We start from the raw sequence: 15,521 nt of genomic DNA on the forward strand, positions 1-15,521 counted from the left end.
AGGGGCGTTGGCCTTACCTAGTCAGGAACCTAGAACCTAAGTCTAATTTACCAAGGGGCTGCAGGATCAGATGTCCATTAGGAGCTTTACTCCAAACTGGAAATTACATTCAACATTTAACTTTCAACTATACAGACTTCTTTTTGGGCTACAGCAGTGTAGCCTTTTAACGTTCTGGTTTATAAAAGCATTTCCCTCTCTGGATGGGGAAATTGATGATGTAACAATGCCTAAAGTACCTGTGCAGGCCTTAGATCTCAATAAGAACAAGATCTCAGATCCACCAGTTTTCTTTCCTGAACATATGTATCAGCTTAAAATTCTCACTGCAGCTCAGGGCTTTGAGTAGATGCAGGGGGTTGGGATTTTTAAACGATCCCCCATTTAATCAACTTAGCTTTACTACCCACTATCACAGATGACTGGCAAGTTCCTATCCAGTTACAAAGTAGATAGACATGGGCAAAAAAAAGCATGCTTGCAAACTATTCTGCTAGAACCTCCCGGCTCTGATTAACTTTTGAAAGGCCAAACAGGAGTGACTCTAGGATCTGACACCATCTCTGCCATCCAAGCAGTGGCTTACCGCCTCTGAATGCTCCATCACTTTTGTCCCAGGAGTGACTCTTCCATGCTGGTATAAATGCACCTTTGGCATTTCTCTTGGTCCATCACTAGACTTGGAGTCAGGGCCTCAGTGCTGTCCCTTAGCTCTCCAGCTCACGACTAGCACCCTACCACTTTGAGCCTCAAAGCAACTCACAACTCTGTTCCTCGCACTTCTGCTGGCCAACAAGAGATGAAGACTCTCACAGGGACCTTTCCCTGCCCGGGCTGGCTTCAAACTGCAGATTTAAGATCAATGAGTCTTACAAGAGGCCACTTTACTCCAATTAAAGCAACAAGGTGGTCCACACAGTAGTAGCTTTTAAGCATGCTCTTACCTGGAACTTATTAAGGGCCAATGCTACATCTTGACAAACTTGGAGGAATCATCTGTCCTTCTCTGTGGGCCTGCTGGAAATTGTTACCAAAAAACCTACAAACAAACTGGAATGGCAATTAAACCCTCATTTTGGTAGCCATAATTTTCCTTTACTCACTTTGCAACAATCATTTAGGACAATTTTACTTCCACATTTCTTATCTAGAAATTCACTCTTTATTTCCAAAACCTTTTACTAACCTCTGTTTAACACTAACACTTTAGCTTTTATCTGCATTGGAAAAACTCTGAAGCTTACAGGCATTCTGAAACCAGGCACCACCCTTTGTCTCCAGGCTTCCTGTTTTAAAAGAGCTTTTCTTTTTTTCCTTCAGTTCCAGTTACTACATGAAGACCTTTGAACTTAAATGACAATTATTCCTTAATGCAAGAATTACAATTACAAAATTAGAAATACTTCTCCATTCAGCTTTCCAATAAATAAGTGAGAATGTTAGCCTGTTTTGCCATTTCTTCCTACATCCAGAGCATTAATGAGAGTTTAATTCTATACCAATTAGTTTAATATATATAATTTAAAATACTTTCCTGATTATATGTAACTTAAGATAGTTGAGTCTTTCTATTACATCACACTATACACTTAAGATTCAGTACCTGAATCATTAAACTGATATAAAAAACAATTGTGACAAAAGTACATTCAGCAGTGTACACCAGAACTACAAGTAAAAGAATCCGAACTTAGCTTTTCTCTTTTTTTTGAATACATCCAAATTGCAAAATAGCACAGTTATCAAATCACATCAGGTAAATAAACTTTTTAACCATTAAAAAAAAAAACTTTTCCAATTCTTAGTACCTCTCAAGGGGCAGTTTTAGAAATTCCAGTCAAATCATTCATTTTTACCACCAGGTTTCCAATGTTCACCTGAAAACGAAAGAGACAAAAGAAAGGCCTCCATTGGCCTGTCCTACCGAACAGCCTATCTCCATCCTACTCCTCCGAGCTTGATGAACTGTCTTGGTGCCGGCTTGCCCTCTGCCACCATGAATGGATGCCCCCTTGTGGCTGTCCCAACATGTGGATTCCCTTCAGGGCCTATGCCACCATGTGGACTGGCTAAGCTGCACCTTGCCAGATCACCCCTCACTCCTGTGGATAGGCACACAGGCCTGTCCTAGGTTTCTAGGTTTTTCCTGTCCTTTCCTATTGGTCTCTGACTGAGAAACCCAAGTAGTCTGTGTTATTTTTAACAGTGATAACCCTTTATATCCAAATTTCTGACACTTAGCCCTGATTTTTTAATTAAAGAAACATTTTTAACTATAGTTCTTCTTTAAAACAATGCAATAACCCTTTAAAGCATTTGGTAACGCCCAAACTTGATGACCATTTGAATTTAAATTCACTCAATTTTACATCATACTAACAGTCTTGAACATGTTCACACTCACACATGTACACACACATACATATTCAAAAGATCTTAAAGCGTGCAAAATAAACATCGGCCGTACATTTACCAGTAGCAAGAGATATTTTTGCCAATCTTACTCCTGCAATACCCAAATTTTAAGACAAAACTTTTAACAATTGATTTTACCATTCTCCAGCCTCATTTTCCAGGGCCTGATAGTTTTAGCAACACATTTTGGCACACCAAATAATTTTCTGCTGAAGAAGACTGGGTGGGGGTCCCCCAGAATTCTTTTTGTGGACACTCACACTCTGATTATGAGCTGTCACCTGTACATCTTTCCAATGAGCTAAACATAAATCCCAGGGGCTAAGGGAGTCTGTCCCATTTCGCCGTCACAGTCAGGAGACAGAGAACAACAGTCCAGACCAGTCCTGTAACAATACAGGCAATTTTTCCTTTTCTGCAACACAATCTTTTCTAGTATCTGATTGGATTACTTTTACTTTCTTTCCTAATTCACCACCGGACCTAGTCTCCTCAGTACTCAATCTCGTCCTAGACCCTTCTACTTTCAATTTCACTTTCTCTTTTATATCAAAGTCCAATTAACCACATCATTCAGACAACTCAGAGCATTTGACATAAACCAGATAAACATACAAAAGTGGCAAGAGTAAAAGCGGTTGGACAAATCTGGAGAAGCAACACTACTAAGAAAAGGAAGGGAGGAGAATTCCACTGGGGACCTAAAGAGAAAGAGAAGGAGTCATTCCTATAAGTCTTCTGTTTGCCACGTTCTCAGTTCAGGCCTGATGTCTAGGAGGAATTTCTCCCACCTGTTTGGAGGAGGTTAGAGAACACTTACACACAGACCACATACAAAACACTTGACATAAACCCAAATCGCAGCATGGTAGCAAATTGTTCAAAATGCAGGTAACAGGCTATGCACGGAGCAGACTACGCATGGATTTCTCCAAAAAAAGTCTGTCTCCAAAAATACCTGTACCGAGGAAAAATTTACTGAAGTTGCAGCACGTGGTGAATTGTTCAAGATGCAGGTAACAGACTATGCATGGATCCAAAAAATTGTCTGTCTCCAAAATGTCTGTCCTGAGGAACATTTTACCCATATGGAGGTCCGGAATGTCTCTCACAGATCCCATTGGCAGCGTGTCCACCAAGGCTCTTTTGCCAACCTCACACACACATGCATCCTGCAGGCCACAGTACACATGCATATTGCAAATGCCTCACTCAACTTACCGGCCGGATTTTCACAACCCCTTGGTAGGGTGTTATGATGAGCCCCCACTGAAATGCTCAAGTTCAGATGCCCTGAAAGACCAGACCAAGACCAATGCAAGCAGCAAAAAGAGCGTTTATTTCGAGCAAGCGTGGTCCTCCACACACTCAGCACGCTGGTAACACAAGAGGCCCTGAGAATAGATTCAGCACAGGTTTTATACACTCTTTGGGGAAGGCAGGGACCTAGCATACATCTTAGCATCTTTTAACAAATCAACACAAACCGCAGGAAAATTAAAAAATAATTCTAAAGCATGTTTGGTGCATTTGGCAGCGGGAAGGAATCTGGAAAGGTTCATTGGTCAAATCAAGGGACTGACGCATTTAAAATTGATTGGATAACAATAGCCCCCTCATCAAGTGGGCTAAAGACTTACAAAGAAACTTCTCTGATGAGGAAATGAGAATGGCCAATAGACATATGAAAAAATGCTCTACATCACTGGCCATAAAGGAAATGCAAATCAAAACAACATTGAGATTCCATCTCACCCCAGCAAGAATGTCATATATCAAGAAAACTAATAATAACAATTGTTGGAGGGGATGTGGCCAAAAGAGAACCCTACTTCATTGTTGGTGGGAATGTAAACTGGTTCAGCCACTCTGGCAAGCAGTATGGAGATTCCTCAGAAGGCTAAATATAGAACTCCCCTATGACCCAGCAGCCCCACTGTTGGGTATCTATCCAAAAGCCCACAAACAAAATCACAGTAATGCCACCAGCACAACAATGTTCATCGCAGCACAATGTGTCATAGCGAGAATCTGGAACCAACCCAGATGCCCCTCCATAGATGAATGGATCAGGGAAATGTGGTACATATACACAATGGAATTTTATGCCTCTATCAGAAAGAATGACATTGTTCCATTCGTAAGGAAATGGAAGGACTTGGAAAAAGTTATACTAAGTGAAGTGAGCCAGACCCAAAGAAACATCGACTCTGTGGCCTCCCTTATTGGGAATAATTAGTACAGGTTTAGGCAAGTCATAGCAGAGCATCACAAGGCCCAATAGCTATACCCTTATTAACACATAAGATGATGCTAAGTGAAATGAACTCCATGTTATGGAAACAATTGTTATATCACAGTTGTAACTACTTTCAAGGTCCTATGCATATCTGTAGCTTCTATTATTGATGATGTTCTTGTATCACCTTCCTGTGGTTGTACCTACACTATCTCTGTAATCTTATCTGAGTATATTGGAAACCGTGTTTACTGGTATTAGAAGTAGGAAATTCAAAGGGAATACCAAATTTGAGAGAAACATGGTAAAAAAAAAAAAAAGAGAAACAACTACAAAAGCAATAGTTGCAAAACTGTTTGGTGTAAGTGAACTGAACACCTCAGGGGGGAGGGAAAGGAAAGGGGGAGGAGGGACGGGTGTATGAGTGACAAGGTAACAAACAGTACAAGAAATGTATCCAATGCCTAACGTATGAAACTGTAACCTCTCTGTACATCAGTTTGATAATAAAAATTTGAATAAAAAAAAAGAAAAAAAATTGATTGGTTAAGCCGTAGGGGTGTAGCAAAGGGGATATGTGCACAGCTGCATGTTATTAAATGGATTCTGGAAACCACACCTGGGTGGGGGAGTCCTGGCATAATTCCAAAACTTGTTTTTCTTCTCTGCCAGTCACTCTTATGGGTGCTTATGGTTTTTTTGAGAACTCCCTGTCCAAGGTGTTTTATGGTCTTTAGGGCTTCCAGTGAGGTCAGTCAGGTACAGAATGGAGTCTTAGTACAATATGGGGATACTCTGGTCTTTCACTCTGGCTCTACAATATATTCTGATAATTCTTTATCCTGAAAGAAGTGGCAGCAGCCACTTGAAAAGTGAGTTAAAATCCTAAAACAATCTATACCTGTAAATATATACATATCCACACATACATAATTCTGAAGACAGATGAGAGAAACCCATGCACATATACATATAGCAAAATGTTACACAAAAGGGGAACAGCAGTGTGGCACAGGCATGAGATCCTAGCTACTAGGAGATATGGGTAGGAATATCATGATCTGATGCCAGGCCTGGGAAAACCAAAAAACACTATCCAAAATATATGTAAGCACAGAAGGAGTGAAGTTTTGCCTCAAACCTAAGAACTTGGCTAGAAAGGGGACATCCACAGTTCAAGCCCCAATACTGACACACACACACAAACACACACACACACACAAGGAAAACCAAGTAGAAAGACAAAAAGGAGATGGAGATGTGTGACCAACCTTGGGAGTTCCTTGGGCCTTTGATACTGTATTTAAATCTTTTCACTGAGAGATCTGTGGATAACTTTCTTCCTCCTATAGAACAAATAGGGCAGAGAGGAACAGGTCATGAGAAGTATGCTTTTTCTAGGCAACATGTTAGTTACTCTTTGTAACAACCTCTTACAAATGGAGTTAAGCAAAGGATAGGATCCTATTTGGAGCAAAGAAACAATATTGGACAAAGAGTAGAAGAGCCCCAGACACAAAAGATCAAAAACCAAACAAGAATTCTTTATTTGGAGCTATGTCATTAACCAAAACTGGTGGGCTAAGCCCTCATCATGAGGAGCGCTGCTACCATAAGGAGGCTGTTCTCAACTCAAGCCCACTATCCACTTTTAGAATCCTTGTGCCAGTCCTACAGTGACTTGACCTTGTGAGATGGCATGAAGACTCTTAGGATGGTGGTCTTCAATAGCTGTTGCTTAAAACTAATGCAGAAGGGATTTGTATTTCGACAATATAATTGAATTGGGAACATAAATCACAAAAAGCTGTCATTATTTTCATTTAGTGGTAAGCACCTAAAAGGAAAGACTGACTTTTTCCCAGAAAAAGTAAGTCCACTACAAATCTATAAATGTGACATCTGTAAAAGAAATGATGCATAAGCTTTCAAATAACTGATTTACATGAGAATAGAGTTTCTATAGGTTCTAAGCTGCAGAGTAATTTGAACTATAATGTGAAGTATTAGAAGGCCCCTGATGTCTGACCACGTGTATGCTTAAATTCTATAGAGTTATTTCATGTGACTATCTCTCAGTATATGAAGAAGGATCCAACGAGGGAAGGTAAGATAAAATGAGTCTATGATATATGTGATAATATAGGTATTCCTTTGTGTTGATAAATACAATGTGAATTTGTAATTGTGAAACTTTATATACTAATAGCCTGTATCCTTGTGTCTGAAAAGCTAGTAACAGTTCACATACAGAAACAGTAATAGACCTGCATGGGGACATTCATTAAAAATTCAATTTCAAGTACCTTGACAACACAGGCTCTTTGACATCATACTTAAATCTAAAAAGATCTGGAGATAACTTCATTTATTCTTTAGATTAGATCAAGTAAGAATGGAACAGGTCATGAGAAATAATACTTCTATATTTAGTTGGCTGTTAGTAACACAATCCTAAGAAATTATAAAGTGTCCTTATAATTATGAGTCTGTGATGGAAATTATAAAAGGAAAAAATTGTTTGGTTTGAAGTAATAGTAGATCTGGAGCAGACTCAGCCCTGAGCTTAAGGATCAGAGATCATGCAAGTGTCCTTCTGTCACTATGGGAAGCTAGTACCCAAATCCTCATTATGCATAGGTATGCTGCCACGAGAGTTTGGCTTGCAACTCACACCTGAAACACATTTTTTCAGAGCCCCTGCCCCAGGTTTGGAGTATCTTTAAATTGTATTAGAGCAGGAAAGATATTTATGATTGTGAACATAAGGAATAATGGATTCTGGACTTAACTATCCAGAACTTTGATGGCATAGATGTACACGTACACAATATAGTTGAACTGTGAGAAACGACACAATACGTGTAGACTTTGTTTTAATTTGGATATAAGTAGCTGAATAGAAAGGTAGAGTTGTTGAGAATTTAGCAGACCAAATATGTCCATTCCGAATCCCTACAACTCACTTCTGTAGAAAAGTGATTGACAAGTTTCAAAATACTAATTTGGATGAAAATAAAATTCCAACAGTTTCTAAGCTACATAGTAATTTGAATCAGAATGTGCAGTCTAGGAAGGTATGTGATGTTGCACTATATGCATTTAAAAATCCTACACCCTTCCACCTATGAATTTTCAACAATACTTGGTGATGGATCTACCAGTACAATGTGAGATATAAATAAGTCCACATTCTATAAGGAAAGCTGGGAGGTTCAGATTGGGTGGAATGCAGTTCTTGTGCAGTCCAGTTAGAAAAGCTCACCAGATTCAATCTCAATGAAGAGCTTAGCACTCCCCTACATGTTTGTTGTGCTCCCTCTAAAATGATAAGCTGCTGTGTACAACATAGTTGCCTTTTAAATCATGGCCAGAAGAATAAGTTGGTATATATAAGTTGTATAGAGTCAACAAGAAAGGAGAGACTTTTATTGGGAGCCAGGAGGAGGTAACAGTGACATGGAGTAGAGGAGCCATCAACAGAAAGCAGTGATGTTTGCTCCTCATTTCAAGACAGCTGCTACCATGTGAGGCTAGTGCCCTAGCCCGGTCCCCTCATTACCTTAGATGAAGCACCTGCCTCAGCACAATAGCTTCCTCACCATATTCCTTTGTGGAAAGAAAATATAATGGGTGAATGTAATGAATTGGTAGAGAGAATTGAGACTCAGACATTTCGCTAAGAAGAATATGACCTTTAGATCAAAATTGAAATTAAATAAATGCTGTTACAAGAAATAATTTTGTATTAGTATTAAGATATAATTTTATAATCTAAGCATTACTGTTTTCAGAGTTACTCATTACTAGCCTATAAAGTCCCATTTCAAATAAAAAAGTTTCATTAATGAACAGTGTGATAAATCTTTAGACATTCCGTTTTTTTTGTTAATATAGTATCTCCATGTAGCTCAAGCTATCCTAAACTATCTATCCTTCTTCCCTAACATTCAAAGAGCTGGGATTATAGGAATAAAGAACTACAGTCACCTTTAAACATTATAAAATTTTTATTAGAATTATATGTTAGAGAATATGACATGTTGGATTCCTAGTTACTGAGTTACATGGAATGTTTTGATGAGCAGCTTATTAGTTGAAGAGTAATCATATCTATTTCAAGCCAAAACTGAAGTGTTTCCTTTCTATGTTCCTTTTAATCCTTTAGCAAGGTATCATTGAGCGCAAAAGCAAAGCCTCCAAGCATTGCAACAATTCAAACATAAGTTAGAAATTTGAAATGCCGTGTGTGTGTGTGGTGTGTGTGCAAACAGGCACACAGATCACTTCAATAGCATCCAGCTAAAGAAATTTCCATTGATAATGTTCTTAATGTCTTCTCATGGTATACTTCTGTATGAATATTTTGATGTCTTTTAATTTGAGATAGAAGATATGTAACAACACATACAGAAGTACATCATATATAGATATCTCTGTATCTAGCATAGGCAATCTCCTGAGTTCAATCTAAACTACAAAAATGGAGAAGTTGAAAGGGAAACGAAAGGGAAGACAAGAAAGAAGAAGAGAAGGTGGAATATGTGTAAGAAAGAGAAGATGGAGATGCAGGAAGAGGAGTAGAAAGGGAGGGAGGAGAGTGGGGAAGCATTATTATTGAAGGAATCGTCTTATCCCTAGAGTTGTCACTCTTAGGACATGTGTACTGTCCTACAGATACCAAGGGATATATGTTTTTAATTTTCAAAATTCCCTTTATTTAGCCATACAAAGGAGTCTCATTTCAGTTATTTTACTTGGAGCCAGTAGGATATAGTAGGACACAGGAAACAGAAGAGCCTTCTCCAGAAAACAATGAAGCTAAGAATCCTAAGTGTTCCCTACCCTTCCTGTGAAGTGGGTGCCCCAAGCCTAATCCCTCCTTAGAAGCCTCCATGGAGTTCCTGCCTCCCAACTGTGGTCTCTTGACCTTATCTGAGAGTAGAAAGGGCAGGTTCAAGGTGCACATGAAGAATGGATGAGGGATTTAAAAATCAGGAATCTAGATGGATCAGGGAAGCTGTACCTACAAACTACAGCTGATTGAAAAGGCAAATCAAAATATTGCTACGGTCCTCTGATTCCATTGTGAGTAGTGCAGCATGAGCCTTTACAGTTAATTTTTTCATTAAAAATAAAAAGATTCAAGCCAGGTGCAGGAGACTTGTGCCTGTAATCCTAGCTACTCAGGAGGCTGAGATGTGAGGATTGCAGTTCAAAGTCAGCCCTGGCTGGAAAGTCCATAGGGATTCTTATCTCAAATTACTGAGCAAAATTCCAGAGGTGGAGCTCTGGCTAGACTGGTAGAATGGGGGCCTTGATCTGAAAACTCAAGGACAGTACCGAGACACTGAACTCAAGCCTCAGAATTGTCAAATGAATGAATGAAAGAATGAATGTTCATCTATGTGATGCTTTTGTAATCATGGATTTTTTTTTACCCTTTACTTATCCTGGAAGGTTTGTACTAAATAAATAAAATTTCATGTTTTAATATCATTTAAAAAGAAAGAAGGGAAGGAAAAGACAGGAAGAAATAGAGAGAGAAGAAAGAAAAGGAAGAAAAGAAAGTATAACTTACTAGCAAAGACAAAATACACAAAAAGTAAAAGGATAGAAAAAGTTATTCTAAGAAATGGAAATTAGCCAAATGTAAAAAAAATTATGAGATAAAAGCCATTTCATATTGATAAAGGGTACAGACCATGAAGAAGACATAACAATGGTTAAAAAAAGCACCTAAAGATCAATGTACCCAAGTTTACAAACTACATACAACTGTACATAGAAGAATAGATAGTCCCCAAATCATCTCGACCGCTACCAAAAAACCAACAAGGAAACTTCAGAATTAACTGACAACATAGAGCAAATGGAAACAGACATCTGCAGTCACAGATTAAACATCATCCCAGCAATCCATGAAATGTTCTCCAAAGTAAATAATATTTTAGGTCACAAAGGTAGTATTTTTCCTTTTCCTTCTTTCTGTTACTATATAGTAATTTTACAAAAGAAAATATTCCTATATTACAATATATTCCTATATTTTATCATACCAGAATGGAACTAGACTAGAAATAGACATCAAGATAAACTGCAGAAAATGTTGAAATACATGGATATTGAACAAAATATTTTCAAATGATTTGTGGGTTATTGAAGAACCAAGAAATAGCAAGTTGACTCTTGAAATCAGTTTATCTATAAAGTATGCTTACACTTGGGGTTTAAGTTCAGTAGGAAAGAACTGAACTCTAGTCATTAAGTTTTCTGACAGGTTAAATTTCCTACTTTAAGTTGAACTTTTAAAGGTCAACAAACTTCTAAGTTAAAGTGTAGCTATTCAAAACTGAAAATAAATTTAGAAATCATATGGTGTCTGACTATGGGCTTTGTTTCTATCTTTTAGTGCGTGTTCATCTGAGACCTCATTAGGAGCTGGGGAAGAACCCATAATATGGTGAGCTCTAAGTATACATATACTCTCACTAATATATACATATACATATTTACATACACATGAAAGCATATTCACACAAAAAAGGATTTAGAATCATTGGCAGTACCAGTGACAATGCAGTGTCTTTGATACTATTTTTCTAAGGTTCTTTTGTTGTAATATACATAGGTACTTTCTGTCTTAGTTGTCTGAAAGAACAAATGTCATAAGAGTGCTTCTTACTCCTAAATTGTGGCAGTAGCCACAAATTCTAAGAGAACATGGTAATGTCTGCATGAGGCAAGAGAGGAGAGAATTAGAGTTGACACCAGTGAGCAGGAAAACTGGCATCCTTAGCAGAGATAATGGAGTTAATAGACCTGGTACGTGTCTCTCACCTCCAGATCTCTGCCACATGGGAGGCTCGTGCCCCAAATTCAAACTCAGTATCATGGTGAATGGAATCCCTGTCCTCCCCTCCATCCTCCCGTGCAAGTCAGGAAAAAAATACCTAAGAGACGTGAAAAGTACAGGGATGTGGAAGGGCTTGTGGAAATTAGAGAAGATTGATGTAAACCTTCAAATTCAGTTGAATTTCAAAATAAATTTAATCCAAAATGTGGGTACACATATTAGTTGCAGTAATAAAAAATTGAACTTGAATTTTGATTTTCAACACTGTTACAGTAACACTTCAGTGAAGACTTCAAAGGTTTCATTGTCTCCAGCTGTCAGATAAAAGAAGGCAGTACTTTATACAAACTTTCCTTTTGATTAATGGGAAAAGCCGAATCATTAAGATGCTTTTATTCAAATCAGATTTTACTAAAATGCCTTACCTGTAAGGTTCATTTACAATCCCAAATGAAACTCACTTTATCTGTTGGATGTCTGTCTCAAGAGATGACTATTAGAGACAAGAGACCCATTTACTTCCCATGTTCATCCCTCATGTCTCTCGTTTCATTGGTGTGGGATCAGGTCTGGTCAAGGTATAATGACTTGTCCAGGATTCCACAACTTGTTCATGGAAGAACTGACATTGGAAAGCAGCTCCCTTCTACCACATATGCTCTGGTTGATGACTTCAAGTTTGATTCTTCCCTAGTATCAGGGTTAGTACTGTATGCTCAAGGGAAATACTACTAAATACCCCAAACATGGTATTTGTTTATTTGTTTTCTACATATATTCTGGATGTGAAAGGAAAAACACATGAAATGGAAATGTAAACATTTCAGTTGTGGGTAGAAAATTTGTTATAAAACTGCTGAAGAATTTTTTTTAAATTGAAACTTATAACACAATCCGGAGAGGCCAACATGGCAGCGACCATGAGATGCCTCGGTGGAGGCATGAAAAGAAAACAAAAAAAGGTGCCAAAGAAAAAACACCCGTTGGAAAACTAGACGAGATAGAAAAAATAAAATCATATCATTACATGGAAGGTGAACCTGAGGATGACGTCTGTTTAAAACCCTTTTACCCAAGGCAGATATATGAGGTGGAGAAAGTTATCCACTTACTGAAGAAATTTCAAATTCTGGACTTTACTTATCCAAAGCAAGGTGTTTATCTTGATTTGACATTGGATATGGCACTTAAGAAAAAGAAAAGAGTGGAGCCATTTGCAAGTGTTATCAGTTTTCCATACCCATTTGCTTCAGAGATGAATAAGGTTGCTGTGTTTACAGAGATTTTGGATGATGAAATGCATGCAGACTTTTATGTAGCTGTTCCTGAAATAATGCCTGAGCTTAAGCCATTAAGGAAGAAACTGAAGAAAAGTTATCCCAAGTTTGATAGAAATTCAGTTGGCCGAGACATTCCCAAAATGCTTGAATTATTTAAAACTGGACATGAAATTATAGTAGATGAAGAAAAGGAGCATTTTCTCAGCACCAAAATAGCAACATTGGACATGATGAGTGACCAGATAACTTCCAATCTGAGAACAGTTATTAATGAAGTCAGTAAGCATAGAGCATTGAATTTGGGTCCTGTTGTGGTTCGTGCTTTCCTTCGTAGTTCAACGATTGAAGGCCTGCTGCTGAAGATGGACCGCTTGTTGCCTAAAGAAGCTGAAGCTGAAGAAAAGGACAAAGAATCTGAAGAAGTTGAAGCTGAAGAAAGTGACAAAGAGCTGGATGCTGATGGCTCACCCCCATAATCTTAGCTACTCAGGAAGCTGAGTTATGAGGATGGCTGTTCATAGTCAGCCCGGGCAGCAAAGTCTGTGAGACTCTTATCTTCAATTAACCACCAGAAAAACAAAAGTAGAATTGTGGCTCAAAGCAGTAGAGCACTAGCCTTGAGCCAAAAAGCTCAGGGACAGGGCCCAGACCCTGCGTTGAAGCCCCACAACCAACAGCAACAACAAAAGGACAAAGAAGTTGCCTATAAGAGCTGATATTTGAAATTCTTTTTCAGTGGACTAAGAAGGAACAGATAAAATTATAAAACAATTATTCTAAAAAAATTGAAACTTATACTTAAATTGGTACTTATAGAGGTCTTTGCTTTTTGGTTAAACTCATAGCATGTGTTAGAAAGACAATATGTGATTGATTTCATTTTTATTATTTTTTACAATGATCCTAAGAAAATTGTGGATTTGGTTATAACATCCCTACCTTTTAGGTATGTGAGATTCTAGAAGTACAAATAATGAAATATATATAGGACATTTAATATCAATATTTGTAATGACAAAGTATCTGAAAAAGAAAGTAAAAACAGAACAAAAAGAATTTTCACAGTCAAGGTGTTGCAACATACTCTGTTTGCTGCTTCTTAATATAATCTAACTTACTTGGAAAATTGGCTTAAGCTAAACTGCAAAGAAATGGCATTTGTCTAACTAATGGTGTACTGATATGTTTTTTCTACTTGTGCAAGTAAAATAATAAAGCAAGCATTATAAAGCTTTGTAAGTATAGATTGCATTCTATCAAGCACCTAATACATGTAATTACTCAAGTCTGGAAACATGTTACAAAGGCTGCTTTTATACATGAGAGGATGAGTTCTTTAAATTTAATAGTATTTTGAGTTGCAATTGTAGCACAATACTTTGAAATCTATTGAATTTATCTTTATAAATATGCAAATAATTGACTCAACTAATGGGAAATGTGCTTAAAATATGTGTGAGACAGGCTTAGCAATGCTTAGAGTTCAAAACTATTTATGGAATCGAGGTATTTTTCTTGTGCCCATTGCTGTACTAGAAGTACCCAGGAATATATATAATCATGGACTCATTGAAAACCTCATTGATAAAAGAAAAATCTTTCCAGTCAAAGTGGTACTGGAGTTTAGTACTGGGCCTCATGCTTGCTGGACAGGCACTCTACTACCTGAACCACACTTCCAGCCCTTCTCGCTCTGGCTCTTTTGACTTTTCACTCTGACTGGCCTGGACTCCGATTGAGGTTTCCTGACATAGCTGGAAAAAAAGGCACACCTGGCTTGTTCTGTGGAAATGGGGTCATGAGAATTTTTGCTGGTGCTAGCCTCGGCCTGTGATCCTCCTAAGCCTCCGGAGCAGCTAATATTAAAGCTGTGAACCACTGTACCTAGCCAAAGTCAGCTCTCAAGGGCTTAGATCAATCATGACTTCTCTGAGGTTTGACTGTTCTTAAAAAATTACTCCGATGAGGGACATTTTATTTATTTACTATGAGAAACTGATAGCTGCTTCTTATGAAATTCTCAAATTTACATGGAGAGACTTGTGATTTTATTTCAGTTTTGTTCTCCCTTGCAGGGTTGTTCTGAGATGCCTACATAACATCCAGGGCATTGGTTTGCTGGGAAGGTCATTTGCTCATGACTGTTTCTTTGGAGTAAAAAAACGAAGTGATTTCTTGAGATCTTACTACTCTGTAATTTTTCCTTCTACTGAAATTTTGATATCTGAAAAATGGCTTCAATAACTGTTTTATTAAGGAGAAAAACCCATTGTTTTTATTTATTTCAGAATATTTGGAATCCTCCTGCTCTTAGGGGATGTAGTCCTGACTGCTGTGGACAGTCTAGTCCCTCAGGATATAGTTGATATTCCTTTAGAATACACAGTGATTTCACTGGCAATTGGTTTGTTTTTCCTGATGGACGTTCTGCTTCGACTATACATTGAAGGGTAAGTTTTACTCTTTTTTGAAGACTACATCTACATTGTGCTGTTATAAGATGTACACTAGAATCTTGAGCCAACTAGCTCAAGCCCACTGTTTCCCTTAATTGTGTACATTAAACTCTTTTTAAGCTATTAAACTCCTTGCTTTGTTGCCACAAAAATAAGGAGCCTAAGATAATTAGCAGGTCACCCAAACCAAATGTGTCCCTATTCATCAAAATAATCCTTCTTGAAGTCTTGGGCCACATATAAAGGTCGATCCAAACCCAGTTTTTCATTCACTA

General features: G+C 37.9%; 2 protein-coding genes across 2 annotated transcripts in view; one reads left to right on the forward strand and one right to left on the reverse strand.

The window, feature by feature from the left end:
• The window catches only part of LOC125347590 (phosphatidylinositol 3,4,5-trisphosphate 3-phosphatase TPTE2-like), a 181,098-nt gene that overhangs the window by 84,301 nt on the left and 81,276 nt on the right, over positions 1 to 15,521 (reverse strand). The gene's annotated exons all lie outside the window — the stretch shown is intronic.
• Positions 12,436 to 13,364, forward strand: LOC125349714 (39S ribosomal protein L1, mitochondrial-like). Its single transcript, XM_048344098.1, has one exon. It carries the CDS (start codon positions 12,436 to 12,438, stop codon positions 13,264 to 13,266), a length of 831 nt encoding a protein of 276 aa, XP_048200055.1. The 3' UTR covers positions 13,267 to 13,364.

This window comes from Perognathus longimembris, chromosome 3 (assembly GCF_023159225.1).
Source record: "Perognathus longimembris pacificus isolate PPM17 chromosome 3, ASM2315922v1, whole genome shotgun sequence".
NCBI classification, from domain to species: Eukaryota; Metazoa; Chordata; class Mammalia; order Rodentia; family Heteromyidae; genus Perognathus; species Perognathus longimembris.

What these genes read in the sequence shown, in the direction of transcription:
- LOC125349714 (XM_048344098.1), top strand. Translation starts at nt 12,436, where the DNA reads ATGCCTCGGTGGAGGCATGAAAAGAAAACAAAAAAAGGTGCCAAAGAA.